The sequence below is a fragment of the Elephas maximus genome, chromosome 13, assembly GCF_024166365.1.
Source record: "Elephas maximus indicus isolate mEleMax1 chromosome 13, mEleMax1 primary haplotype, whole genome shotgun sequence".
NCBI lineage: Eukaryota > Metazoa > Chordata > Mammalia > Proboscidea > Elephantidae > Elephas > Elephas maximus.
The window spans coordinates 77844297-77871183 of NC_064831.1; the positions used below are offsets into that span (position 1 = coordinate 77844297).

Genomic DNA, 26887 nt, shown 5'->3' on the forward strand with positions numbered 1-26887 from the left:
AGCCGTAGCATTTAACCACTATGCCACGGGGGTTTTGTTTATGTGAGTTATACTCAATAAAAATAATCCTTAAAAACAAAACTGGTGCAGTATGGGCACTGACTTATTCAAGTAAATGCCTGCATCAGACCTAGCAGGAGCCCTTGTTGCTGGATTGTTCCCAGAGGAGGGGCTGGGGGCTAGCTCTGAAGAGTTGAGGGTTGGGTACTCAAGGCAGTGGCTATTTACCTGCTGATGGGGAAGTATTTCAACATTTTACCAATGATGATGAACATACTGATACATACCCACTGATTGTTAGCCCTTACCTGTACTGGGATCCTGTGATTTCCATTCAGTGCTCCTGGCTTGCCTCCACAGGGAGCAACAGATAGCATATACGCCCCACACATGACTTCAAGGTCACCATCATAACACCTGGAATCTGAGCTCTGCACTCTCAGGATCCCCCCAGTCAGTGCATCAGGAGTTGATAAAACCAGCATTTCAAGCAATACTTGTAGGTAGTGTCTCACAAAAGGTAGTGGACATGCACCTAGTTCTGTGGAATGATATTATAACACAACATAGAAATCTATCTCTCTCTCCTCTTCTCTGTCTCTGTGATAAGAGTCATTTGTATTCTGCAGAAAGCCTCAGTTGTATGTCCCAGTTCCATCCTCCGCACCTAAGTCCAGAATTCCATGGGTCTATCCCAGACCTCAGGAATGTAGTCAAGGTGAACTCTCCCAATTTAGTGACTTCCATCCTTTATCCCAGACCTCGGGAATGTAGTCAAGGTGAACTCTCCCAATTTAGTGACTTCCATCCCCTCATCATGCCCCTACCCATAACTGCTTATGTGATGGGGTCCAACATATCCCACCCCCCCACCCAGGAAAATACCAACATGGTTCAACACACGAGGGACGGAAGACATCTAGGTGTTATTTATTCAGTGGTATCCAATCTCATTGCAAAAAGTGTTTGAGGCAATTTACAAAAATATACAAGGCAATGCAAAACGCATTACGGAGAAGATGATAACTGGAAATAGGGAGAATAACTGTAAGGAAATAAATGAAAGCTAGTGGCAAGATTAGACTATTAAGTGCCTGTTGCTAGAGGGAGGCTGCAGATTTGGCTCTCAGCATCCTAGAGGCCCAAGCAGAGAGGGAAACATCATAGGTTGGAAGCCTCTGTTCAGAGGAAGCATAACTTTTCCAAGTGAGGTGACATGAAAGAGGCTTCTCCCATAGGACCTCCGGAAGGCCAGAGTGTGGTATGCAACATTACCCTCACAGCATCCTCACAGTAGAGTCAGTGGTGCATGTCTTAGGGTTGTTGGGTCACATATCCTTTGAGGCAAGCCAGCGGCTTCATGCCTCAAACCCACTTCAAGAAGTGGATGGGTGGGTGGAGGAGAGAAGCTTCCAAAAGCACCCATGGGAGCCTTGTCATACCCTGTGGAGACTTAGGCAGTGCCTGGAAACGAGGAGTCTTTGGGACTGATGCAATTGCATTCCCCCATCCCGGCACATCATAACACCCTATTTCTGGGAGCCTTGCTGTTCAGCCTTTGCAGCCAGCACTGCCTCCCCAACCCCCTCAACACAGGCTTTTCTTCCCAGGCTTGTTGGAACTTGATCATGTGAGGCCATAAATCATTGAAGTCCAGAACAGATCTCATTTGACGTTTTTATCTTGACTCTTCTGGGAACCCTTAATTAGCATGATTGCAGCACGGGAGATTACGCCAACGGAATCTATATTGCTCTTGGCTGGCGGAATGACTACTGAAGGTTCTCTAGTTACTGTTTCTGGTCATCTTGAAAAGACTTGATTAAAAGTGATTAAACCCCTTAATATAGTATAATAAAGGGTGGTTGGCAGTGAGTTTATGTGGAGTAAAAAAAACTCATCAGAACACACACTCATATAGTTGTAAAAACTCACTTTTGAGAGTCTCATATGGTCTGTTGGCCGCCATGGCTCCTGTAGCCCGAGCACGCACAGCTACTGTGTAGCATCCACGGCCAACATGGCTGCAGCTCCCACATCCGCACACACTCACGGCTCAGGCAGCCGAGACTTCCTCGGCCACCTTGCTCCCAGCCATGGCCCACACTCACGGCTCAGGCAGCCGAGACTTCCTCGGCCACCTTGCTCCCAGCCATGGCCCACACAGCCGCAGCAAGCAGCCTTAGCACCCTTGAAAACAGTTACCGGTCGCTGCTGAGCCAGCTCCAACTCATGGCAACCCCATGTATATAAAAGCAGAACTGTGCTCCACAGGGTTTTTAATGGCTACTTGTTTAGATTGCCAGACCTTTCTTCTCAAGTACCTCTGGGTGGGTTCAAACCTTCAACCTTTCAGTTAGCACCTGAGTGCTTAACTGCTCCCACCATCCAGGGACCCTGCACTCCACATACACAACCATATTTTTATGCAGATAACACACACCTTCCAGGTTTGTTTGCCAGCTGTACTCTCCCTCCGTGAGGTATTTTCATAAGTGCTGCTATGCCAATTTTTTTTTTTTTTTTTAACATGTGGCTGTAAAAAAAATTTAACATAGCACACATATGAAAATACCTTGTTGGGGAAAGGCGAGGTTGGCAAACAAACATAGAAGGCACACCTTAGTTGCGTAAAATTTGGTATCTCTAGTTCCCCAGGCCTCCAAGGAAAGTATTGTTATTCCCATTTTACACATGAGAAAACTGAGGCTAGAGAATTGTCATCACTTGTGCATGTTTCGTAACTGATCAGTCACAGAACCAGGAGTAAAATTTAGGATTTGGTCAGTTGCTTTTCCCATGCTGCCTCTTTCTGTTAAAAAAAAAAAAATCACAATTATACATTACTCTTAATCTTTGATCAGTAAAAGTACTGTCATCCTCATGTTACAGAAAAGGAAACAGGGGCACTGAGGCATTGAATGAGTTGACTAAGTCCAGAGCCTAGGAATTTAACTCCTGCCTCCTAAGGCAGCAAGTGCGCCTGGGGGATAATTGTTGTTGTTGTGTGTTGTCAGGTCGATTCCAGCTCATAGCGACTCTAGAGGACAGAGTAGAACTGCCCCATAGGGTTTCCCTAGGCTGAAATCTTTATGGGAGTGTATTGCCAGGTCTTTTCTCCCACAGAGCCACTGGTAGGTTGCAACCGCTGACCTTCTGGTTAGCAGCCAAGCACTTAATCATCGAATCCCCAAGGCTTAAGGGGATAATAGGCGTGAGGAAATCCCAAAAGAATTCATTCACAAAAAAAAAAGTTTCTTAAACTGACCTAACATTAGTCTCAGTTCTTCCACTGATCTTATCAAGTGTAAAGTGGCTCTACTCTGACGGGAATAGACAGTAGTACTTGGCGCTGGGAATTGGTCTGTGTACCGCAATGCCTGCTTTACAGAGCATCACTTACAGCAAGTGTCTTGTCTCAGGTCTGATGAGATAAAGTCAAGGGCGTAAGGTTCCTAATCCCTACTCCAAGTGTTGCCACACTTCCTTTAAGGGTTTCAGGCATGCTCTCCTGGGTTTGTGCTGAACACATCACTTACCTTCCCACACCTTTTCCATTTCCGGAGCGCTGTAATGTTGCTAATGGTCCTACCATTGATCACTGGGGGCCACCCAGACCCCTCTCTCACCTCCCACATTAGTCATATACTAACCTTGATTTGCTTACACTTTACCTTTGCACTTTTCTGGCCTCCATTCTCTTGGCACTCCTTCCATGGTCCCAGCCCTGAATTTACCACTTGTCCAGCCTGCTGCAGTCACCCCTCAACCCAGGGATCTACAAACTAGACCCTGTAGAGTACATCCCAGCCCGTTGGCCTGTTTTTCTACAGCTCGTAAGCTAAGAATGGTTTTTACATTTTTAAATGGTTGAAAAAAATCGGAAGAATCGTATTTTGTAACACGTGAAAATTATATGAAATCCAACTTTCAGCCTCCATAAATAAATTTGGTTGGAACATGGACACGCTAATTCACTACATATTGTCTCTGGCTTCTTTTGCGCTACAAAGGCAGAGTTGAGTGATTGCAACTGACACTATCTGGTCTGTAAAGCCTAAAATATTTTCTATCTTGCCCTTTATAGAGACAATTTTCAGCACTTGCCCTAACCAGTCCAGCTACCTCAAACCTTCTCTTCTTCTCTTCATCTTTATCTGCTGTCAGTTCATCCCTCCTTCCAAATCCTTCAAGATTCACCTGTTGCCCAAACTCCTGAAGTTCCTTCATGATCCACCCTAACTAATTGTCGTCATTTATGTCCCAGTGGGAACTCTTTGTACTTCCCCAGGCATATCTTGTACCTCCCTGCTATGACGGTCACTCACATGGTTCTTTCTGCTGGGAATACCTTCCCTTCTCATCTTCTTAGGTGGAGATCTCATCTCTCCTTTAAGCCTCACCATTGTGCAGCCTCCTCCAGGAGCTTGTGTTGATTCTTGCTGCTGGAGTTAATGTCCTCTCCCTTCTTGTTGTTTTTAGCTGCCATCGGGTCAGCCCCGAGTCATGACTACCCCACGCACAACGGAAGCAAATGCTGCTCAGTCTGCGCCATCCCATGATTGGTTGAGAATCATACCATTGTGATCCAGAGGGCTTTCATCGGCTGATTTTTGAAAGTAGATCACCAGGCCTTTCTCCCTAGTCTGTCTTAGTCTGCAAGCTTTGCTGATACCTATTCAGCATCATAGAAACACACATCTCCATTAACAGACAGGTGGTGGCTGCACACGAGGTGCCTTGGCCAGGAGTCAGACTCTGGTCCCCCACATGGAAAATGAGACTTCAATCAGTGCACTGTCTCTTCTCCCCCTTCTAGGAATGCCCTAACACTCTTCCGGAACTGTTTTAATGACGTTAAGTCCTTTCTGTTACTCTACAGTTGTTTCTGTACGTGCCATATGTCGCTTTTAGGGGTGAAGTCTCTAAGGACTGAAGGTGCATTGCACCCCGTTGCATAGATTGTTGAGGCCTGGCTGAGGGTACCCGCTTGATTAGGGGCTTGCTGGAACCGTTGGCTTTCCCTGGGGTGTAAATCCTGTGATGGGAGCATGAAAGAGATCTAAGACTGGGAGAACAGAGGAATTTATAGGACTTCTGTTCTCACAAAGCTGTGCAACATTATTTTGGAACGTGGGAAACAGAATTCAACACTGGGAGATTGATTTTAATGTTAAGTAGGAAGGCCCTTGTCATTAACTGAAGATACAGTAGTTAATATAAATCTCTAACCCATGGATCCACCGTGTGTGCATCTATTGATCCCTAATCTGTTTTCATTTATCCGTCTAGCTCCTATCTGCCAGTCTTCATATGTCATACCGGTACCCACTTCCAGATTCTCTCCACAGTGCAGCTAAAGTATTGTCACATGATTGGTGACACCCCATTTTTATGAGGTTACTCACAAGTAGTCCCCCAACGTCCCATCTTAATGTAGTCCCTTACTCCTGTGTTATACTCCAACCAGATTATGTTCTTTGCTTCTCTGGGGAAACATCTCCTGCTTGCTGTGCTTTGACCGTGCTGCTCCCACCATTTGGAATGTCCCCTCCCATGCATTTCTGCCTGTTGACAGTCTTTCCTACCTCTGATTTCTCTTCCATGTATGGTCTTTCCACAACTGTAACTCCAAGATGGTACTTCTCTCTTGACACTCACCAGGGTATATCACATATTATAATGATTTGTTTTAGGACCCCAGTTAATTATATATTTCTCTTTCCTTTTTTTTTTTTTTTTTTGACTCTTGGAAGGTCAGTACTCAGGTATTTGTAGAATTATTACTAGATCAGCTTAGAAAGGAATCTCTGGGTGGTGTAAACAGTTAATGCACTTGGCTGCTAGCCAAAAGGTTGGAGGTTCGAGTCTACCCAGAGGTACCTCGAAAGAAAGGCCTGGTGATCTACTTCTGAAAAATCAGTCATTGAAAACCCTATGGAGCACATTTCTACTCTTGACACACGTGGGGCAGTCGCGTGAATTGGAATCAACTTGACCGCAACTTTTTTTTTTTTTTAAGAGCACTGGTTCTAGAATAAGAAAGCCTGGATTCAAACCCTGGCTCTACATGTTATTAGCAGAGCAAGTTGGGACAGATAACTGAGCATCTCTGCCCCTCGATTTTCTCATCCACAAATTAGGGACCATAACAGTTCTCTCCTCAAGGGGTGTTATAAAGGGTCAATAAGGAGGCCGATCCACAGCACTAGCACATTGCCTGGGCACATGGTAAAAAGACTTATTGTTTGTTAGTTTTTTTTTTTTTAATGGTCTTATTGAGATATTAGAAATAATTACATGAAACATTTCACCTGTAGTGTTTATTTTTAAAACAGCTCCAGATAGCAGGAGAAGCAGTATCACATGGAAATTCACAATTAATTGCCAAGTGACTTATGCAGACAGTGATATTTGAGCTGGTTACTGAAGAATTAAGGGGAATTGAATGGGGAAAAATTAGCTAGAGGATAAACAGTAAGGAGAGTGGAATACCATGGAAGTAAGGATGAAGCTAAAACATGTAAATTGTGGTCAGCTTAGAATTTGTCTGAGCCAGAGGGTGTGGATAGGGGAAGAGTGAGGGCCAGAGTGGTCAGCTGCACACAGCCTATGACAAGACCAAGATGGCCTAAGCCATCAGGGCATGATGCAGTGGCCCTTTGAAGTCACTGGTGGCTTCAAAGCAGGGTGGTGGATTGGTCAAAAATGTTTTAGTGACGTATTAGATGATTGTGTGTCAGATGGGTTAGCTTAGGGACTAGAAGCAGGGAAATATGTTAAAAAGCCCCCAAATCAGTGGCCCTAAAATAGGGTTGGGTGGTGAGGAAGTATTAGCCAACACTTGTTAAGCAACTAATGTGTGCCACATGCCAAGTACTAACCTGAATGCTTTTTTCTCACCTGTGAGGTAAATGATAACCTACCCCTTTCACAGAAGGGGAAATTGAGGCTCAGAGAAGTTAAGTGATTTATGTAAGTTTTTAAGGTCACATATAATTTAGTAAGTGGTAGAACAGAAATTTAAAACCCAGATCTGTCTCTCTCCAGGTCTTTCTGCCATACTTTTCTGAATAGGAAATTTTAGGAAAAGGATATGTACATGAAAAAATTGCAAAACAAGTATTTGAAATAGGGAGCTTGATTTGATATGGGGAAATAGGAAGGCATTGGCAAGAAATGAGGGTGACTCCAGGAATTTGTGCTTGGGTAATCACTAGAAGGGCAGTGACTTCAAAGTCATTGTCAGGAAGAGAAATTGTTTGGGATGGGTTTTTGACATAATGAGTTTATGATGATGATACACAGTAACGGAAATGCCGCGTAGGCAATTGGAATGGTGAGAATGAAATTTGGAAGAAATTTCGTGGCTAGAGATAAAAGGATAGGAGCCAGCCCCTGGAGCTGCTCATTAAGGATGGAGTGTGCAAGGAAGTGTAGAGACAGAGGAGGAGATGGCTAAAGCAACACTTCCCACACTTGGATGTACATGGGAATTACCTGAAGATTCTGTCAAAATTCAGATTCTGATTCAGTAGATTTAGGGTGGGGCCTGAGAGCCTACATTTCTAGCAGATTCCCAAGTGATCTGCAGCTGCTTGTCTGAGGATTTTGAGTACCCAAGCATGAGAGGCCTGGTCCTTGAGAAACCATCATAGGGACAAGTGAAGGAGGAGAAGCCAACAGAAAGAAGGGGAGCAGAAAGGTAGGAAGATGGTCATGGCCGCACATTCTTAACGCCTGTCATGGGGGTGTGGTATGGTCAAGGTGTCATACTCTTTGGAATAATAATCAACACAAAAGAGAAATGGAAAAAAATCTGGTCATGGGGAGCCATTGGTGGCCTTCAAGAGGGCAGTTTCCATGGAAGGAATAAAGGTTGGATTAGGAAGATAAGCATGAGTGATCTGTGAGATTGTGGAGGTTAGGATTACATTCAAATAATTAAAAAAAAAAAAAAAAAGGTACCTAGAGGAATTAAAGAATTGGGATGATAGTGAATCGTATGGTAAAGTGAAGGTCATTGCTCAACCACTTACTAGATGAGAGACTGTGTGTGTGAGGATACATGGTTTTTGGAATGTGTGCACCAAAAGACAGAGGTGACAGTATGTGGATTTCTGCAGAAAGGGGGATAGGAGCGGTGAGATGGAAGATGCTAGAGAGACAGGAAATAAATGAAAGAGGAAGTTGGAGGTAGGATTGAGGGCACTAGTTAAATAGCTAGCTTTGGAACAAGGATAGTAGATTTTTCTCTAATATAAAAAGAAAGAAAAATAATTGCTCTCTGGTCAAGACAGTGCAGTAAATTCATGCTTTAGTGCACCCCTTCCGCACCAAACATATAGCAATGACAGAAAAAAAAAATAAAAACACATAGCTGGGCTTAAAAACAAGATAAATAACCCAGTGGACCAAAAATGGTATAGAAATAAAAGGTGATCAGCAAAGCTACATTCATATTCATGCTGGGCTCCAAGTCTGGAGGCAAAGAGGAAGGACAGGAATTTAGCACCGAAGGATTTGCAGAACTATTTTTGAGATGGATAATAACATACCCCTTTCACAGAAGGGGAAATTGGGTACATTACTATTAACTGAACTATTTGTGTTCCAAATTGCCAGGATGAGAACTAGACTCACTGCTTGAAGCAATGGACTAGGGGTCAGGCTCCCACACTCATGAAAAGAGTCTGAAAAAAAATATTGCCAACCCCTCTCTGGGAGTGCACCTAATAGGAATCTCTGAGCTTAAGGAAGTAGGCAATAAAGATGCAACCCTAGGACCAGAAATCAAATTAATCCATGTAACTAACTAGCTTGGTGACTGTTCTGCTATATCCTCCAGTATTACCCTGTAGATGCCCTGAACTATCATTACAGGATTTGGTTCAGGATTGAAGTTCCAAAAGGCTGCGTTAACAACAGCAACAAAAACACTAAACAGCGGTGAGTAAGCACAAAATGAAAAAAGGATAGGGGACAGAAGAAAAAAACCTTCCAACCCAAAATGAACTACAAACAAAAATTATGAAAAACATAAAAATAACCTGATAAGGATGCTTGTTATCATGACTTTTATTCAATGATGTTCTAGTGATTCTAGCCAATGCAACAGGACAAGAAAATAAATACAAGAACTGGAAAGACAAAGATAAAACTGCCCTTATTGTGGATGATGTGCTCACTTTACATAGAACATCAGAGTATTTATAAAAAATAAACTGAACTAATTAAACAGTTCAGAAAAATTTCTTATGAAAGTACAGTAAACAAAAATCAGTGTATATCCTAAACCTCATTAGGAAACAACTGAAAATAAGTCACATTTGCAATAGCAAACATGAAATAAAACAAAACAAAATATACCATGAAAAGGTATAAATCTACCAAAGGATGTGCAAGATCTTATGGAAAAATATAAAACTTTATGAATAGCATTAAAAAAGAACTGAATAAATGGAGGATATACGTTCTTCATGGACAAGAAGAACCAATATAATAAAGATGCTGTTTCTCTTCCAAATCTATAAATTAAATATAACTCCAATAAAAATCCAGCAGGAATTTTCAAGGCACTTACTTGATAATCCTATAAAGAAACAATAACGAAAGATCAAAGATAGCCAATGTGCATTTAAAAAAGAAGAAAAAGATGGAGAAGACTTGCCTATCAGTAAATCCCATCCCACTGCAGTAAAAAGACTTTTAAAAAATTATGGTAATTAACATAATATGGTATATTTCCAGGGGAGACAAATGGCCTAAATATAATAAATATAAATATAATAATTAAAGAAAACAACTATAACACACAAATACCCAGAAAACGTGTGTATATATTTGAATAGCTGGACAGTAAGTAGACAGATGTGTGTGTGTGTATGTGTATGTATGTGTGTGTTTGACATGCTATTGTCAATCTATGTCAAAAAGATAGGCCATTCAGTAAATAGTGTGAAAGAATTGGCTACTCATTTGGGGAGAATATGCTAGTCACAAAATAAATTATAAATTCTGAGTGAAATTTAAAAGAAGTTTTTGTTTTAAATAAGCTTTTTATTTTAGAATAGTTTTAGATTTACAGAATAGTACAGAGAATCTCATCTACCCCTCATTTAGTTTCCCTTATTGTTAACATCCTGTATCACTGTGGTACATTTGCCATATCTAAGAAACCAAACTGGTACATTACTATTAACTCTGATTTGGTCACCAAGTCTCTGTAGCCTCCTCAAGTCTGTGACAGTTTCTCAGACTTTCATTATCCTTGATGACCTTGACCGTTTTGAGGAGCAGTGATAGGTTTTACGAAGAATGTCCCTCAATTTGAAAACTGCAATCATGGGATATTGGGAGGAACACCATGGAGGTGAAATGCTATCTCATCAGATTAAGATAAATTATTATATAATTTATCGCTGAGGATGTTAACCCTAATCACCTGGCACAGGTAATGTTTGCCAGGTGTCTCCACTGTGTTGTTGTTCTTGTTGTTACCAATGAGTCAGCTCTGACTTATGGTGACCCCACGCTTGCTGAGTAGAAAGAACCACACTCTGTAGGGTTTTCAAGGCTGTGACCTTTCAGAAGCAGATGACCAGGCCTCATTTCCGAGGTGCCTCTGGGTGGGTTTGAGCTAGCAACTTTTTGGTTAGGAGTCCAGCGCTTAACCCCCCAGGGACTCCTGCACTGTAAAGTTACATTTTTCCAGTTTCCGTACATGTAGTCCCCAGATTATGAACGAGTTTCATTGCTAAATCTGCCTTTAAATTGAATTTGTACTTAGGTTGGAACAGGTAGGTACAGTTCGTATCTAACGTCAGTCGAATGTTTGTCTTAGTATATAGTATACCTTTCTATGCATAAAAAACACTTGCAACCCAAAAAACCAAACTCATTGCTGTCGGGTTGATTTTGACTAACAGTGACTCCAAAGGACAGAGTAGAACTGCCCCACAGGGTTTCCAAAGCTACAGTCTTTACAGAAGCAGACTGCCACATCCTTTTTCCGAGTAATACAGTAATAATAATGTTTTGATGGGTGTCGCAAAGTCATAACGTAAATCAGACTTTCATAACGGGAAAGAAGAAGGGCTGCCTATACCAGCTTTTTGGAAGCTAGCCAGTAAGCACAGTGTACATTCAGGGAGTGGGGAGTTAAGTAAGCGTCCCCTCCTTGAGGTGGGGAGTCTCTACTTAAATTATTTGCAGCTCTTCTGTAAGGAAAATTTGTTAAATGTAGTACTTTGAAAGGAAATGAGAATATCATTTGACTTTGAGGAGGGAAGGATTTCTTAAGATACAGAGAATAAATAACATAAAGGGAAAGATTAATGCATTTAATTACATTATTTAAAAATAAATCTTTATAAGAAACCATATATAAAATTAAAAGACAAACCATTGACTGAAAAGGCATAATTCCAGCGCGTGTACCTGATGAAGAATTAGCATATAGAATGAATAACAAACTCCCACAAATAAAAAGAAAAGACCTACAACCTGTTATATTAAAAAAAAATGAGAAAGATATGAATAGACAGTTTACAGAACAGAAAACCCCAATAGCCAGTAAACAGGAGATGGTACGCAGCCTCAATAGAAATCAGGGAAATCTACCTTAAAACTATGAGAACATATTTGATAATATCAGATATGAGAATAGAGTAAAAAGTTCATTCATTTAGTAATTATAGAAATATGAGTTGGTACCATCACTTTGGGGGCAGCGGTGGTTCAGGGGTAGGACTCTCAGCTTCCATGGGGAGACCTAGGCTTGATTCCTGGCCAGTGCCCTCCTGTGCAGACATCACCTGTCTGTCAGTGAAGGCTCGAGTGTGGTTATGATGCTGAACAGGTTTCAGCAGAAACCTTCGTATTATTTATTATAGTCCAGACTAAGATGGGCTGGAAGGAAAAAGGACTGGCAGTCAATCCACTTCGGAAGATCAGCTAACAGAGCCTGGGGATGGTGCAGGATTGGGCAGTGTTTCGTTCCATTGTGCAGGAGGTTGCCATGATTCCAGGAGCTGACTCTTCAGCAGCTAACAACCATCACTGTGGAGAAACATTTAGCAATAAAGTAAAGATGAAAAACCACACCTGTTGCCGTCAAGTCGATTCCAACTCGTAGCGACCCCATACAACAGAGTAGAACTGCCCCACAGAGTTTCCAAGGAGCGCCTGGTAGATTCGAACTGCCGGCTTTTTTTGGTGAGCAGCCGTAGCACTTAACCACTACGCCAGCAGGGTTTCCAAAGTAAAGATGAGGATGTATATACACTAAATCACAGGAATATCCTCTGAAGCCATGCGCCTCAGACATTTTTGTGCAAAGGAAGAGGATTTTGCTAAAATGCAGATGTTGACTCACTAAAGCCTGAGTGTCTCCATTTCTATCAAACTGGAAGCTGCTGTTGCTGGTTCACATACCCACACTTTGAGTAACAAAGCTCCAGAGCTGGGGTTAGCACACTGTGGCCCACAGGCCAAGGGCCAAATCTGGCCCCTGCCTGTTTTAGTAAATGAAGTTTCATTGGAACACGGCCCTATTGGTTTGTTTATGTATTGCTTATGACTACTTTGAGACTAAATGGCAGAACTGAGTAGTTGGGACAGAGATCTTATGGCCTGCAAAGCCTGAAATATTTATATCTAGTCCTTTATAGGAAAGGTTTGCCAATCGCTGCTCTAGAGAAACTCTCTCACATGTGCCTAAGGAGACTTACATCATATTATTTATTACAACTTTTTTCTGGAATAACGAAAAATGGAGATAAGTGTCCTCTGGTGGAACAGGCAAATAATTTGTAGTATTTTCACACAGTGGACGGCATCAATTAAAAGGAATGAACGAGAGCTGCATGTATCAACATGGATGAATCTAGAAAATGTTCCTTTTTATTTAAAGTCCAAAATTATGCAAAACAGTGCTATAATTTGCTTATAACAATTCTATAATTTGCATATGTAGAAAAATTGTTAAAAGCTGCCTCGAATAATAATCATTTATTTCAGGGCAGCTCCATGCCTTTTTATCTCACAGGGGCTTGGACTCTCTCCCACTGTGACTTCCCCTTGGACATGATTCCATGAGCTAAAACTATATCTGGGGTCCATGCAACCTCAGCCTCCTTCATCATAGCATCTGCACACAGCTGGAACCAGACTTGGCCAAGCTGGCAAGGGCACCAGACACTCCTCATCACCCATCTTCCCAGCAGTATCAAGGTGCCTTTGCAGGAAGAGCTGCTGTGCACTCATACTGGTGCCATACACTCAGTTTAATACTCAGCCACGAAGTAGACAACGGGGACATTTTGGTTCCGAGTACATTTCAATATCACATAGAACCTCTTGTAAGGTGTTTGGTATTACACCAAAACCAAAAAACCCAGTGCCATCAAGTCGATTCCAACTCAGAGCGACCCTATAGGACAGAGAAGAACTGCCCCATAGAGCTTCCAAGGAGCGCCTGGCAGATTCAAACTGCCGACGCTTTGATTAGCAGCTGTAACACTTAACCACTACACCACCAGGGTTTCCTTGGTATTATACCTAAAAACCCACTGCCATCGAGCCGATTCCGACTCATAGCGACCCTATACGCCACCAGGGTTTCCTCCTTGATTATAAGGCTATGGAAATAAATACTTGGGGTCAAATCATGCCCCACAAAATATAACAGCTATATTAAAGAATCCTGCCAGCTGACATTCAACAACCTGTTGTCAAGTGCTTTATATGTGTCAGGCAACGTGGAAGGCACAGTCAGACGATGAGATGAGAGTCACCCGCTCCCCCAGCAGCAGCGTTGTGAGTGATCTCCAGTATGTTTTCTTGCTGGGAACCCGATTTCTGAACACAGGCCCCATTACCCATATAATTCAGTTCCTGACTATCTTTTCTTCTTGAAATAGGTCTGCCCCTCTCATGTACAGGTTTCCAGTCACTCCTTTATAATCGTTAGCCATGTCCAAAGGGAGCACATGTTTGGTCATCATAGGGGCAGTCTTGCCGAGATGCTATTCCCTGGTCCTTAACCTAAGTCTGTAAGCCTAGTGCTGGCTATTGGTTTATTGTAGAATTTTAAGCTCAAATGACAAGCTATGCAGGTATCGTAAATACAGGAAGAGGCCAGGTGGAAGATAATAGGGAATGGTGAGGAATATGGCAAAGTGGAGAGTATTGTTGTTGACTGCTGTTGAGACAGCACCTGACTCATGGTGACCCCAAGTACAACAGAACAGTCCTGTGCCAACCCCGCCATCTGTCGCAGATGGGACCAGTGTGATCCAAAGACTTTTTTTTTCAGTGGCTGATTTTCAGAAGTAGATCATCAGGCCTATCTTCCTAGTTAGTCCACGTTAGTCTGGAAGTTCCATATGCCCTGTGGCCAAGTGGCCACCACTCTACTCTAGATAAGTATCACTATGCAGAAATGTTGGCCTTGCATTTCTAAAACTCTTGGATTTTTCAAGAGAAGCTAGAGATGGGCTATTCTTAAAGGTGAAATCTCCTAAATTTTAAATGTTGGCACTAAGTAAAAATTTTTTTAAAAAAATACCATTTGTGCTGCAAAAAGAAACATCTCTGGGGCCACATATGACCTATGGGTTAAGTTTGCAACCTCAGATCCAAGAGTTTTAAGCAAGCTAGTTTGTGTCCAGGAGTCCCTGAGTAGTACGTGACTACTAGCTGAAACGCTGGAGGCTTGAACCCACTGACAGGTGCTTTGGAAGACAGACCTGGCGATCTGCTTCCGAAAGGTCACAGCCTTGAAAACCCTACGGAGCAGTTCTACTCTGTACACATGGGGTTGCCATGAGATGGAATCAACTCGCTGGCAACTAACAACAACAACAAAATCCATGACCAGCAAGCCTAGGCATTTAGGACTCACCCATCCGTGCCAGCGCCATGAGCTTTCTGTTGAGTCTGACAGCAAGAGAAGAAAGACTTTAAATTGAATCAAGCAAGGGCCACCTCAGGAGACAAAGGTACAGAGCAAAGCAGTCACAACTACTTGAGGCCCTTGGGGATCCTGTTGCCATGGCCGTAGAGGACCATCACACAGGCAGGAAACAAAGCAGGGAGCTTTCCTTCCCCATGGTGCACTCTTTGTCTACTGTCTTCCACTCCCATGGCCTGGGGGCAAGGTGGTAGGGAGAGAGTCCTCTGGGTGCCGTGCTTGGCTTCCCAGGGGTATTCTCAGATAGTCTACATCCTGGCCACGGGTGTGACTATGTTCTCTAAACCCTTCACTATCTCTAGTTTAGGAGGTTTGTTTTTCATCCTTCCCCAGTTGAACTCCCAGAGGTACCATCAAAATGAAGGGGAGAATGTCCAGAGAGAGTTTGGGATTCCTTTCTTGGAGGTCCAATACATGCAAAATGTTATTGTAACCGAGGTGGGTGTCCCAAGGCTGGAGAAGGAGGGCAGAACATGAAGCATCCTGGGAAGGGGTCGAGTGGGGCCTTGCTGCAGAGAAGGAGGGGCAGGACATGAGGATACCTATCTCCCAAGCTAGGAAAGTTGTTAGTGATCAAAGAAAACTCTAGCTCCTCATCTGGGGCTTGTGGAAAAGACCAGATTTATAGCCCTGCTTCCCTGGTGGCTGTCCCCATCACTGCTGCCTTAACGTCCAGTTTAACTTCTTTTTCCTGGATGTTGGTGTTTCAACAGATGGAAGCCATATTGCAAAGTAGTTAATTACAAGGACTTTGGAGTTGTGAAGAGCTGGATTCAAATTCAGACTCTGCCACAAAGTAGCTGCGTGGAAGTTAAGGCTGTTAGTTCATATTATTGAGCCTCGGTTTTCCACATGTAAAATGGAGTTAATGCTATCAACCTTCCAAGAGTGTTGGGGAGCCCCTGGCTGGCACAAATGGTTAAGTGCTCAGCTACAAAACAAAAGGTTGATGGTTTGAATCCACCCAGAGGTGCCTTGGAAGACAGCCCTGGTAATCTACTTCCAAAAAATCAGCCACTGAAAACCCTGTGGAGCACAGTTCTACCCTGACACATATGGGGTTGCTATGATTCAGAATCCACTCCGCAACAACTGGTTTACTGGTTAAGGATGTTGGAAGATAATGAATTAACTGAAGGCAGTACCTGACACATTGAAGACAACACACGGCTGCTGTTTTTACTGTCACTAACCTGTGTAAACCCTCGGATTCCAGGGTGATCTGTGATGCATTTGATGGTAGGATGGTTATAGCTGGGCGCTGCTTGAGGCTCCCTTCCTCATCCCATGCTTGCCTGCAGCATGGTTCAAAAACATCTCACCTCTTCTTGCCCCTTGGGGAAAGGTTGGGGAGGCTGTGGCAAGAGTGCCACCCTCAATGGGGTGGGGTGCAGAGCAGCCTCCCCTTGCCTGACACCTATTCCCTTGTCCCTCCTGCACTCATTCTCTCTGGATGAGGCTCTGAATTACTCTGTACCTCAGGTTCCCTATTCCTAAGCCATCCTGTGACCTCAGCGCTAAGACCCTGTGTATTTCAACCACTCGAGTATAAAGTGCTTTTCTCACAGCCACTCTTATGTCAGTACTAAGTGTTACTGTGATGCAGCAGCTTGAAGTGACAAATGAAAACCTTTGAAGAAGAATGTTTGAAAATAATCCGATACAGCTGGATTTGATACTGGGCCTTTCATCAGGGCTGTAACCGGCACTACTTTACGGACTTAGGAAATAACATTCTTGTGTCAGGTAACAAAAGGAGATGCAGGGGTGGAAAGGGCCGTCTTTGAGAATTTAAAGTCAGATGAAGAGTTCTGTAGCCAGAAGGTGCAAGGAAGTTCTTCCTCCTGGAAGGTGCTGGAGAGTTGATGGCCCTGGAATCCCAAGGCCAGCATGTGGGAGGAGGGAGTAATGCTTAGGGTCTTTGAGATTGTCAGAAAAACAGTGGTTTGGAAGTCCAGACCTCTTTTTGTGTTGCAAGGCCATAGAAAACTGGCCCCTTTCTTGCTGCAGTGAATATTCAAAGACTTTTCACCCTTGAGGATTTAACCTGTTCTTGGCTCAAGGAGATTGGCTTCAAAGCCCCTTCTCCAATCCTGTGGGTGCTCAACGCCCCCTCCCTCCTTGCCTCTTCCTTCACTACCCCCCTCCCTTCCCAAGATTATCCCAGAGTCTGGCCTGCTTCTCAGGAAACATATACCTAGACAGTCCCTGAAGATCAGGCTCTGTTCTGAATTACAGAGGACCTACAAGTAACTTTATGCCGAACGACTTTGGGGGAAGCCGTTGACTGATGGAGGAAAAGGTTAGTCATGGCGGGGGTCAATGGGCTACTGGTAGACAAGGCCTTCTTTCGAGGTACGTTTGCTTCTCTTTGGCCTTGCCTCCACGCTCTGCCCCCTTCCCAGTGAACTCTGTGGTCCTGGCGTCCCCTCCCCTCCTCTCCCCTCAGTAAATATTCTGAGGTAGAGGGGGAGGAACGAAGAAGCTTGGAGCGGTGCCTCTTATGCTATCAGGCTTCAGCATTTAGAATCTTGGAAAGGCTCCACCCGGGAATGAGTTCCAGAGAAAACAAACTTCAGATCCCAGCTCATATGGGAAAAGGCTCATGTTCATGGAGGCAGCTTCAGGGACCTTGGCAGAGACTATGGCAGGCTTGGCCCCTGCCTTTAATGGATCTGACATGGAGCCTTCCAGGGCCCATGGACACTGCCTGGCCTTCAGAGGAAATTTTACTCCAGATGCTATACTGATATCTCTTTCATTAAAGTTGGAGTTCTGGGGTTGCCAGTGAGCCAACAGTGTTTGTCATTCCAACTATTTATACCCTCACTAAGGCAAGAAAGATTTTTAGGTGCCATCTCTTATGTCCTCATCATTTCCCCTTGTCATTTTGTTTCCTTCTTGAAGATTAGCTGGATTTCTTCTATGGGAGGTAAGGGGCCAGAAAGAGGACCTTGGATCCAGCAGGATCATCTCCCAAGCCATACAAATTATCCTTTCTGGCCCTGGGATGGCACCTAGAGTAGCAAGGATGGGCACGATTTCAGGAAGCCAAGGAAGGGGAATGGGGGACAAGGATGTTAGGGAAAGTTAGGGACAGAGCTCATGGTGATGGCAAATCTTTCTTCCTGACCCCATCTTGCGTCGGTTCTTTAATGCCACTGTGCGAGAGCATAATGAATCTAGGTTTTAAGCATAAAATAAACCAGGAGGCAAAGCAGTGTGAGTACAGGAGTTGGAATACTTGGATTTCTGTATCTGGCATTGTGCACTGAAGAAAAACACCTCCCCACGTTTTTGCACTATTAATTCCCCTGTGTCTGCCTCTTCTGCCAGGGGTCTTTTCAAACATAGACAATCATGGGATATTAAACTTGAAGGACAATAGAGATCATCTAGTCCCATCAACTCACTATATATATGAGGAACCTGAGGTCCAGAGTGGGGAAGTGTCTTACCCAAGGTCACATGGTGAGTTATCTCCTTTGACATCTTTGTATGCAGTACCGACCCCTCCCCCACCAATTTTGATTGTAAAGATCTTAAGATCCCATCAAATCTCCATATGTACCAGAGGACTGGGGGATAACTAGGTACCCTGTGTAGGATTTTTACTAAAATCCCTTAGATTAGAGGAGTCTCTTTTGAGGGAGGAAGCTTCATAGAGCCTAGGTGATAGGTCTGGGAGAAGCAGAAGAGGGACAAGGGCCTGGAGAGAGAGTGGTGTCACAATCTTTTCAGCAGACTATCCAGACCAACGGCCTGACTTCCCTTTGCTTCACCTTCCCTGTCAGTTCTGAGAGAGCCCTTGTTCCAGGTTTGCACAGGGAAGGGATCATGGAAATTTCTCAGCTTGAAATCGAGCTTCCCTCCAAACATGATGCCATAGATGAGGAAGGTCTCCTCTATATTCACAAACCTGACCCTGCTCCTTGCAGAGAGAGAGGTCTCAACACCCAAGATGACTCATCTCTGTTTTGATCATACAACATCCTGGGGAGGAGGAGGCAGAAATTCTGAATACAACCAGATTCTGTTTCAATCTCTGCCCGTTGTATCCCCAACACCCAGCTGTCCATTATGCCCTCCACATGCCTATCCATAGCTTTCATGAAAAGATAGGCTTGTTCCATTAATATGTCTACACACACACGCACACACACACACACCTGCAAACTCACACTCTTTATAGACATTATTTTAAACTGTGATTGTTGGAGCAACTTCCTTATGAAGATTTGATAAGGACATTCTAGGTCTCTGGACATCCTAGTCCAGGGCTGTGTAGCCAGAAGGGAGCTGAACTGTTGTGAAAGTCCTTACTTGAAGCTGCCCATGACCCAGCAGAATATTTTCATCCCCTCTAAGACTTGGAATTATGGGAAGGCTAAGAGATCAGCCATCATTTCCTAGACCTTCCAAAAGAACAGGTCAGTGATAAAAAGCACACAGGCTTAGAAGTCTAGTGCCCCTACCCCTGGGGGTGGTCAGAAGTAGTCTATGGAATGCCAACTCCTAGAATTAGAAATGACCCTCCGGTATCCCTAAAGAATGTAAGTTCTAAGAAAGCCTAGCTTTCTTGTCCTACCCCTTCACCATCTAATGACCCTGGTGTACACCTCCCTTTTCCCACCTGGTCATCAGCTCATCATCAGAGGCTCCTCCCTCTCAGAAAGATGGTTGCAGACCCAGACCCACTTAGATGAGACTGATTCTCCTCTTACATGACGACCCAGGGCCAAGCCCCCAGATGTTTTGCCCACTTCCCTTCCTCGGCTCAGTGGAGGCAGCAGCAAAATGGAGTGTTTCCAGTTTCTCTGACCATGCTTGGTTTTAAGTTAATCCCTTCCTCCTCTCCTTCCCTTTTGCTGACAGTTCATTTGGCTATTTCCAATGTATCTGTATCCGTATCTCCAGTCCTTCCCCTTTCCAGCCCCCTCTCTGTTTTCCCTCCTAGTTTTGATCTTTTTGGGGGAGGGGTTTTGGTTTTTACTTTATTTTGCTTTTTTCTGTTTTTCTGTTTTTTTGTTTTTGTTTTTTATAGGTTTCAGAGAAATTATGTTGAATCCAATAAGCCTTCCCGGACATTCCAAGCCTCTTAACCATGGCATCTATGTTGAGGATGTCAATGTTTATTTCAGCAAAGGACGTCATGGCTTTTAAAAACTCCTTTTAAGCCTTCCTGTTTTGATGTCACATTGGTAGGCTGGGCCCTCTGAGAGGTTGGAAGCTCTAGGCGTTGTTCTGTCTGGATCCGGGGATGCTAAGTAGAAACCGCATGAGTCTCCGGTGGCCCCGCACCCTTTAACACAACAAGACGGGTGTTCTCCCCTATCCATCGCCGGCAGGGTTGCCCTTTCCCTCCAGTCATCACTGTGCTCCTTTTTTTCTGACCTACGAGGCAGCTCCTGCCACCATCTTTAGAGCCAATAAAGAGAATTAAAAACCTATGACCAGGAGCCATCTTTTAAACCCACTAGCCATTCTCTTGCTTTACAAAAACAACCCAACCACCACAAGAAAGCCTGATGAAGCCCAGCTATGCTCCAGCCTCACTTTCCCTGCTTGGAACCATGGGGCCTCCCCAGCTCTCCCTAAGAGACCATACTGTCCTCTTAGTGACCTCATCGCCCTGCAACCTCCAGCTCGGAAAGAGTCACAGAGAGCACCTAAGTGGAGGTGGAGACGGCGTGGTAAGAGGAGGGGGAGCCAGGCCCAAGTATTGGAATCAGATTAGGTCTCAGAGGAAAGAATGAAAACCAATCATTTTATATATATATATATTTTTTGTTGTTGTTGGAGAAAATCCTACCTTTTTTTGGACACACTTGCCCCCTACTTCCTCCTCTCTCTGGAACGACTCACAGTGAGTGTGATACTAGAAAACTCCTTGGAGAGGGGAATTTCTCCAGTGCTCCTCTTTGGCCCCCAGATCTGCAGTTCCGACAAGCTTTGGCTGCCTGAGGTCTTGCCAGTGAATTGGCCATCCTACTAAGACCACAAGGGACCAAGGGAATCAGATACCAAGGCCCTTCATGCTAGTTCATGATCCCAGGATTGGCTCTCTTCCCCCGCTGTCACTTATTCTTGAATCTGAGAACTTTTGGAACCCAGTGGAATCACCATTTCAAGGCCAAGATGAACTGAAGGGGAAGAGAAGGAAAAATTGGCCTCCTGCAGCCCCTCTCATGGCACCAATGGAAGTGTCATCCTGTTCTCTGGTCAATATCTGTGTTTCTTTTGTTTGCATTGACTCATGACTTACTCCATGGCCACCCTCTCCAAAAGAGAGGTTTATTTCCCCCATTTTCAACCTGATCCACTGGGGAGAGGGAAGGAGATGGCATTCCCCGCTTCAATAAGAAAGACACAGTTGTAGGGATTGGGAATTCCCCAGATAGGTTGACAGGTTGGCTGAGTAGACAGCTGGCTTGGCTCAGCTCACCCCACTCATGGCCCCTCCATTGTGGGAAGTAAGCATAGGTTGCCCAACTGATGATGGAGAGCGTGAACAGGGACCTCCCACTGGGGTGCTGTTGGGGAAAAATAGTGGTTTTATCCCACTAAATCTTGGGGTGCATTACACAGCAATGGATAATGGATTGTATGCTTCTGGAAAATTTTCCTGGGAGTTAAGATTCCCATGTAGAGTTTTGCTTTCTGGGTCCTGTTGGATGGTGGTTCTTCATGTCAGGTTCCTAGCCTGATTCTGCAGATACCTCCATGGCATTTTAAAACATGAAGCTTTCCAAGTTCTTGCTCAGTATCTGGGGTGGCCTCCCAGGCACCTGAATGTCACATGGAGATTTAGGTTTTCTCTAGGGCCTCCAGGTGTGTGTTTATGTAGACCCTTCCAGCTCCCCCTCATCCTGCTGTCTCCATGGCTTCATGTCAGGCTATTACCCATCATGCCCTGCTGCCCCTCTGGGTCCAGGGCCAACTCCCGAGTGTGGCTTTAAGGAGTAAGCTTGAGGGTGATGTTATTTTTTTTTAATTATTGTAAATCATTACCTCATTTCCAGCCACCCAGGCTCCATCCATCCCTGCATCTTTTATTCTGCCATTTTCCTCACCTCGTGCTATGACAATGGGGCGTTGTGTTTCCACAGAGACTTATAGGAGTGTTCAGTGTATAGTTTCTTAATAAACACTTTATTTTCTAATGAAATGACTGCATCAGACCTCTTATTTGGCAATTTTGGAAATAACATTAAAGGTACAGAAATTTTGGAGCTACCTACCTCCCCCCACGCCCTGTTTTGCTGTTACTCTTTTAAAGAATTTTTTTAGTTCAGTCCTGTTTGCCAAGGTACTTACAATCTATGCCATGGGTTGCTTTCATATAGGGTTCCTCCACATGGGTCAGGTCCACATAGTCACGTGTTCTGTCATTTTACTGAGAAAGAATCAGAGTCACGGAGAGGTCAAATGATTTTTCCCATGGTCACAAAGCACAAGAGGTAGAAGCATGACTCAAACCTGACTCCAACAGACATTACTTGGGCCGTAGAGACCCTCGCTTCTTTGGTGACTAGGGGCTTGTTCTTCTGTCCAAACAACGAAGGTCACAGAGAGCTTCTCTTCAGAGCCAATGTGTAACGATGTCTAGGAGTAGGGTTGGAGGATCCTTTATCTTTGGTATACCAGCAAGCCAGTGGAGTTCTTCCTTGGCCAGAGTGGCTTTGTGTCTCTCTTGTGGATCTTGGGAAAGTGACTTTGTCCAGAGAAAGGTGGAGCTACGGGCTTACAGGCCAGCTCAATTATTATTCAGAGATAAAGCCCCTTATACATACATACACACACATATATATACATATACACACATACAGCGCATACATACACACATATATATACATACACATATACACATGCATACATACACACACACACACATTCACATATATACAAACCGACATACACAAAGATACACATAAATGGACACACATGGGCTGCTGGAAGAGGGAGCAAAAGTCTCAGGGTTGAAATCCTTGAGTAAGATGACATGTCTCTCTGTCCTGGACTCCAGGCCTTGGCACAGCTAGGAGGGTTGAAATGCGTTCTATAACAGGATCTCTTCCTTTTAGGAAGAAGGGAGACTATGATGGGAATGAGGGCTTATATGGGGAAATATGGCGCCAGAGTGGAGGATGGGACTTCGAGAAAGGGTTCCTGGGTGGGTGTAAACCTCCAATGGGCCTCAGCAGGAGTTTTTGGAGCTTGGCTACTTAGGAAGTAAAGGGGAGACAAGTGAAGAACGCTGGGCGAGCTCCAGTTGAAAGCCCTACAGTGAACTGATCAGGCTGGTCTCTATGGTGTCTACTCACCCTTATCTCCTATTTAAGTTTGTCTTAGTTTGAGTCCCCTCCTTCCAAATTGAAATTCCTCTCTTCTCAGATGGCCTTGGTGTTTGGGGGCCGGTGTGACCAGCTATGCGTTTTCCTGTTCTCAGTGGCTCCTGGGAGTTAGGACTAGATAGAACAGGGATACCCCAGGATTGGAACTATCCTTGGGACCTTGAGGAGATGGATGCAGGGATTTGAGGGGGCACTTTCATATTTAATAAGGGCGAGATTTAAGCATTGTTTTGTTCCAGTACAAAGAGCCTTTCAAGGTATGGGAGAAGAGGTGGTGGGTAGAAGTGGCTTCTGAGAAGAAGAGAAGAAAAAGTATTGACAATCCAAGAGGACTGGTTAGCATTAGACATGGGTGGGTTGGGGGGCTCTTGAGGGGTGAAAGAGGAAAGGGTAGGGCATGGGCTTAGTTTAGAGGTTCAGGGAGAGAAAATGAGGGAATTCTTGTCTGGTGGCTTCTATTTTGTCTGTAAAAGGTAAGGCAAGGCCTTGTGCTCTAAGTGAGAAGATCTGAAGAGAGTTGCAGTCTGAGATCGTGGCAGAAGGGACAGATGACAGGAAGCTTGAAAAATTTGCTGGGCAGAATGAGCACCCTGCTGAACCTGAAGAACATTTTAGTTCTTAGGACTCTGTTTTTCTGCTAGGTATTGAAGCCCCAGGGCACTTACCCCAATGTTGAGCCTCTAGGGCAGTCAGAGATGGTACAGGGCAGCCCTGGAGAGCCAAACTCAGCCCCTGAAAGGAGGCAGGTTTGGCTTGGTTTCAGTTCAGGGAGACTCAGGGGAACAGCTGTACCCCCAGCTCCCTGACCTTCTGGATTTCTGAATCTCACCAACAGGATTTCGGAGTGGCTTTCTTGGACCGAAGCTTACATTTTGGCCATAGACCGAAGCTCACGTTTTGGCCATAGGGGATCCCATTGCAGAGGCTTACACAGCTGACACGGGCCAGGAGCTTAGTATGCTTGCTAGGTGCTGTTGGGATGGATTTAGATTCTGGAGGCGATGACTGAGGGGTGCTGGTTCTGCACCCTATTTTGGAAGCTGGCTGCACCCTTACGGTCTTATAGGATGGTGATGAAATCAGGCATAGAACCTTCCCAGGGATGGTCGCTGGAGAGGAGGTGAGTCTTCCACTCGAGTTAGGTGGCCAGATCTTGGAAATGATTGCCAAGCTACAAAGAATGGACAAGAACCCTGCCTGTGAAGCATTAATAATGGTCATTATGTCTAACTTATGAAGCACCTCCTCTTAGCCAGGTGTGTTTTATACACCAGGAAGCCGAAGCTCAGAGAGATTCAATAACTAGTTCGAGGTCTTGCAGCTGTGGACTGGCAGAACCAGGCCTTGACATGAGGTGTGCTTGACTTCAGAGTGCTCTCAGCCCCCCTGCTGCTCCTTACTTAAGGCAGCCCATCTTCAGCTCCTGGAAGAATTTCACAATCAGAGCCCCACCCCCCACTCCCAGGAGGATGAGGTCTTTTAGAGGTCACTGGGGGTAGGCCAGACCTAAACTCCCCAACTGGGCCCATGGGTCCAAGGGAATTTTAAAGACTCTCCAGAATAAGACAGTGGACCATGTCCTTTCTTCACTCATTCTAGCAGTCAAGGACCCTGGATGCCTAAAAGTGTGGTTAGTCTTCAGTCTAAGGTAAATCACTTGGTCTGCAATTTGTGAGATTCCCGGACAGACCAATGATGGCATCTTTGATGTTGGAGAGGGAGGACTTGTTGAATGAGAGCACCAACCCAGTCCTCAGGATGGTAGGTTAGGCTGCCCAGGTCCCAGCAAGTGTGAGCAGCTTCAGACAGAAAGATAATGGAAGGAAGATTTTTCCCTGACTGCCTCCCCCCAGTCTGAACTTTCTTCACCCCACCTCTAAGACCTCCTGGTGGGTGGAGGTTCAGCCCATGCAGTTCTCACCCAAGGAAAGACCAGATGCTAAACATGTTCAGTTTAGAAGCCAAGAAGCTGGCCTCTGGCCTCCCGTCTCTCCCCTCTTGGGTGGGAATTCCCTTCTGCAGCCAAGCTCCCAGCAGCCACATCCTTACCTCCACCTCCCCAGCCACAGGTGTGACCCCGTGTCGGCTCAGTTCCCTCAGGTCAATCCCAGGCATTAACAGAGGATCAAGAGTCTCAGATAGAGCAGTGAGTGGGAGTTTTGGAAGCTACAGAGAAAGCCCAGGAGGGGGAGATCAATACAGGGCAACTTCATTGTTGCTGAGATTTTGGAAAGCACCAGACATGGATTAGGCAAAGAACCAGAGCCTTGGTTCCTGCAGTGTTTACTGAATCCTCTGCTCCTGCATTGCTGCTAGGGTGGCTTTGAAAGCTGAGGACTGTGGAGAAAGGGCAAGGGTGTGGAGGAGGGTCCAATGCTGCCCTGGCTTCTCTGGGAAGGTGGGAAGGACAAAGGGAAAACTCTTAAGCATGATAGTGAAGGAGACATTGAAGCAGCGAGGAGGGTGGCAGAACAATGGGTGCTTAGTTTGGACCTGGATTTTCCAGTGAGAGCCTGGAGCTCTCCCTCCACCTCCCTCTCGCAGCTCTACCACCACTGCATCCCCGCCCTTTGGTCCTGGTTGTTCTGGGTAAAGCTGCTTGCCGCCTCTAGTTTACTTGGATAGCTGTGGTTCTGTAGAAATCCTTTAGAAATCCTACTGTTACCACCACCTGCACTTCCCACCATCCAAAGAAAGCTGAGCCTTCATCTGACAATGTATTCCTGGAGCCAGAAGGGACTCTTGCTTCAGCCCTCATTGAACTCAAAAGTGAGCTGAAGGAGACATCCCAGCAAGACAGAAGGTTCTTGATTTGGTGGATCAGAAATTTCATCAGGATTCTGAGCCACATTTGGGTGGGGTTTTAATCAGAGTTCCTCCCACTCTGTGGGTCAGACTTCCATAGAGCAACCCCTGTTTCCTGCCAGGTGAAAACTCAGCTTGCTCAGGGAGTTGAGTTCCACATGGGTGATAAGGTCTGAGACCTCCCTGCATACCATTCCAATGAAGGGCCCCTGCCTAAGGTTTCTCAGTCGCTGCTACCTTTGCCCAGAAAAAGCGTCCTCACTATCTACTCTGGAGGAGGATGAAGGGCAACATTGTGCCACCCTTCCAACTGCCCTCGAGGTCTGAAGGTATCATCTTCGTTTTAAAGTGGGACAAACAGTGTCTGAGAGAATAAAGAAGGCCCTCTTCCCCCAAGGGAGCCTCTTCAGCTACAAGATTCGCTTCCAATTAAATATGTGCAAGCGGTCCAAGAAAGAGTTTGATCTTGTGACTCCCTTGCTCTACTGGGACACTTTCCCTGGGGGAGTTCTGAGAGGGCTAGACCTTCCTTCCCCACCCCGGACTTCCAGGTGGATGCAAGTGAAGTACTCAGCTGATTGAGTGCTCTGGGTGAGGGTGGTGAGAGCGTGAAAGAATGAGGGAGACACCAGGACTGAGCCTTCGGAGGAAGCATGCTTCTGTAGTTCCTGTGAAGGGAAACGAGGAAGGCACGAGGCTGGCTGTGAAACACAGATCCTACAGGAACACAGAGGATGACGATGGTTCTGATTCC

The 26887-nt window shown here is 44.9% G+C and overlaps 1 protein-coding gene across 4 annotated transcripts in view; it reads left to right on the top strand.

Moving 5' to 3' along the window:
- NTRK3 (neurotrophic receptor tyrosine kinase 3) overlaps positions 1-26887 on the top strand; it is a 473624-nt gene that overhangs the window by 330005 nt on the left and 116732 nt on the right. Inside the window, exons 13-14 of one of the 4 annotated variants that reach the window (XM_049905332.1) lie at positions 18311-18445; positions 20019-22148. The exons of 2 other annotated variants lie outside the window; for them this stretch is intronic. In XM_049905332.1, the coding sequence (XP_049761289.1) occupies positions 18311-18445; positions 20019-20137 (254 nt within the window). In that variant the 3' untranslated portion in view covers positions 20138-22148. Of the gene's footprint in view, positions 1-18310; positions 18446-20018; positions 22149-26887 lie in introns of those variants that run through there. One more of the 4 variants, XM_049905333.1, reaches the window with a different exon arrangement.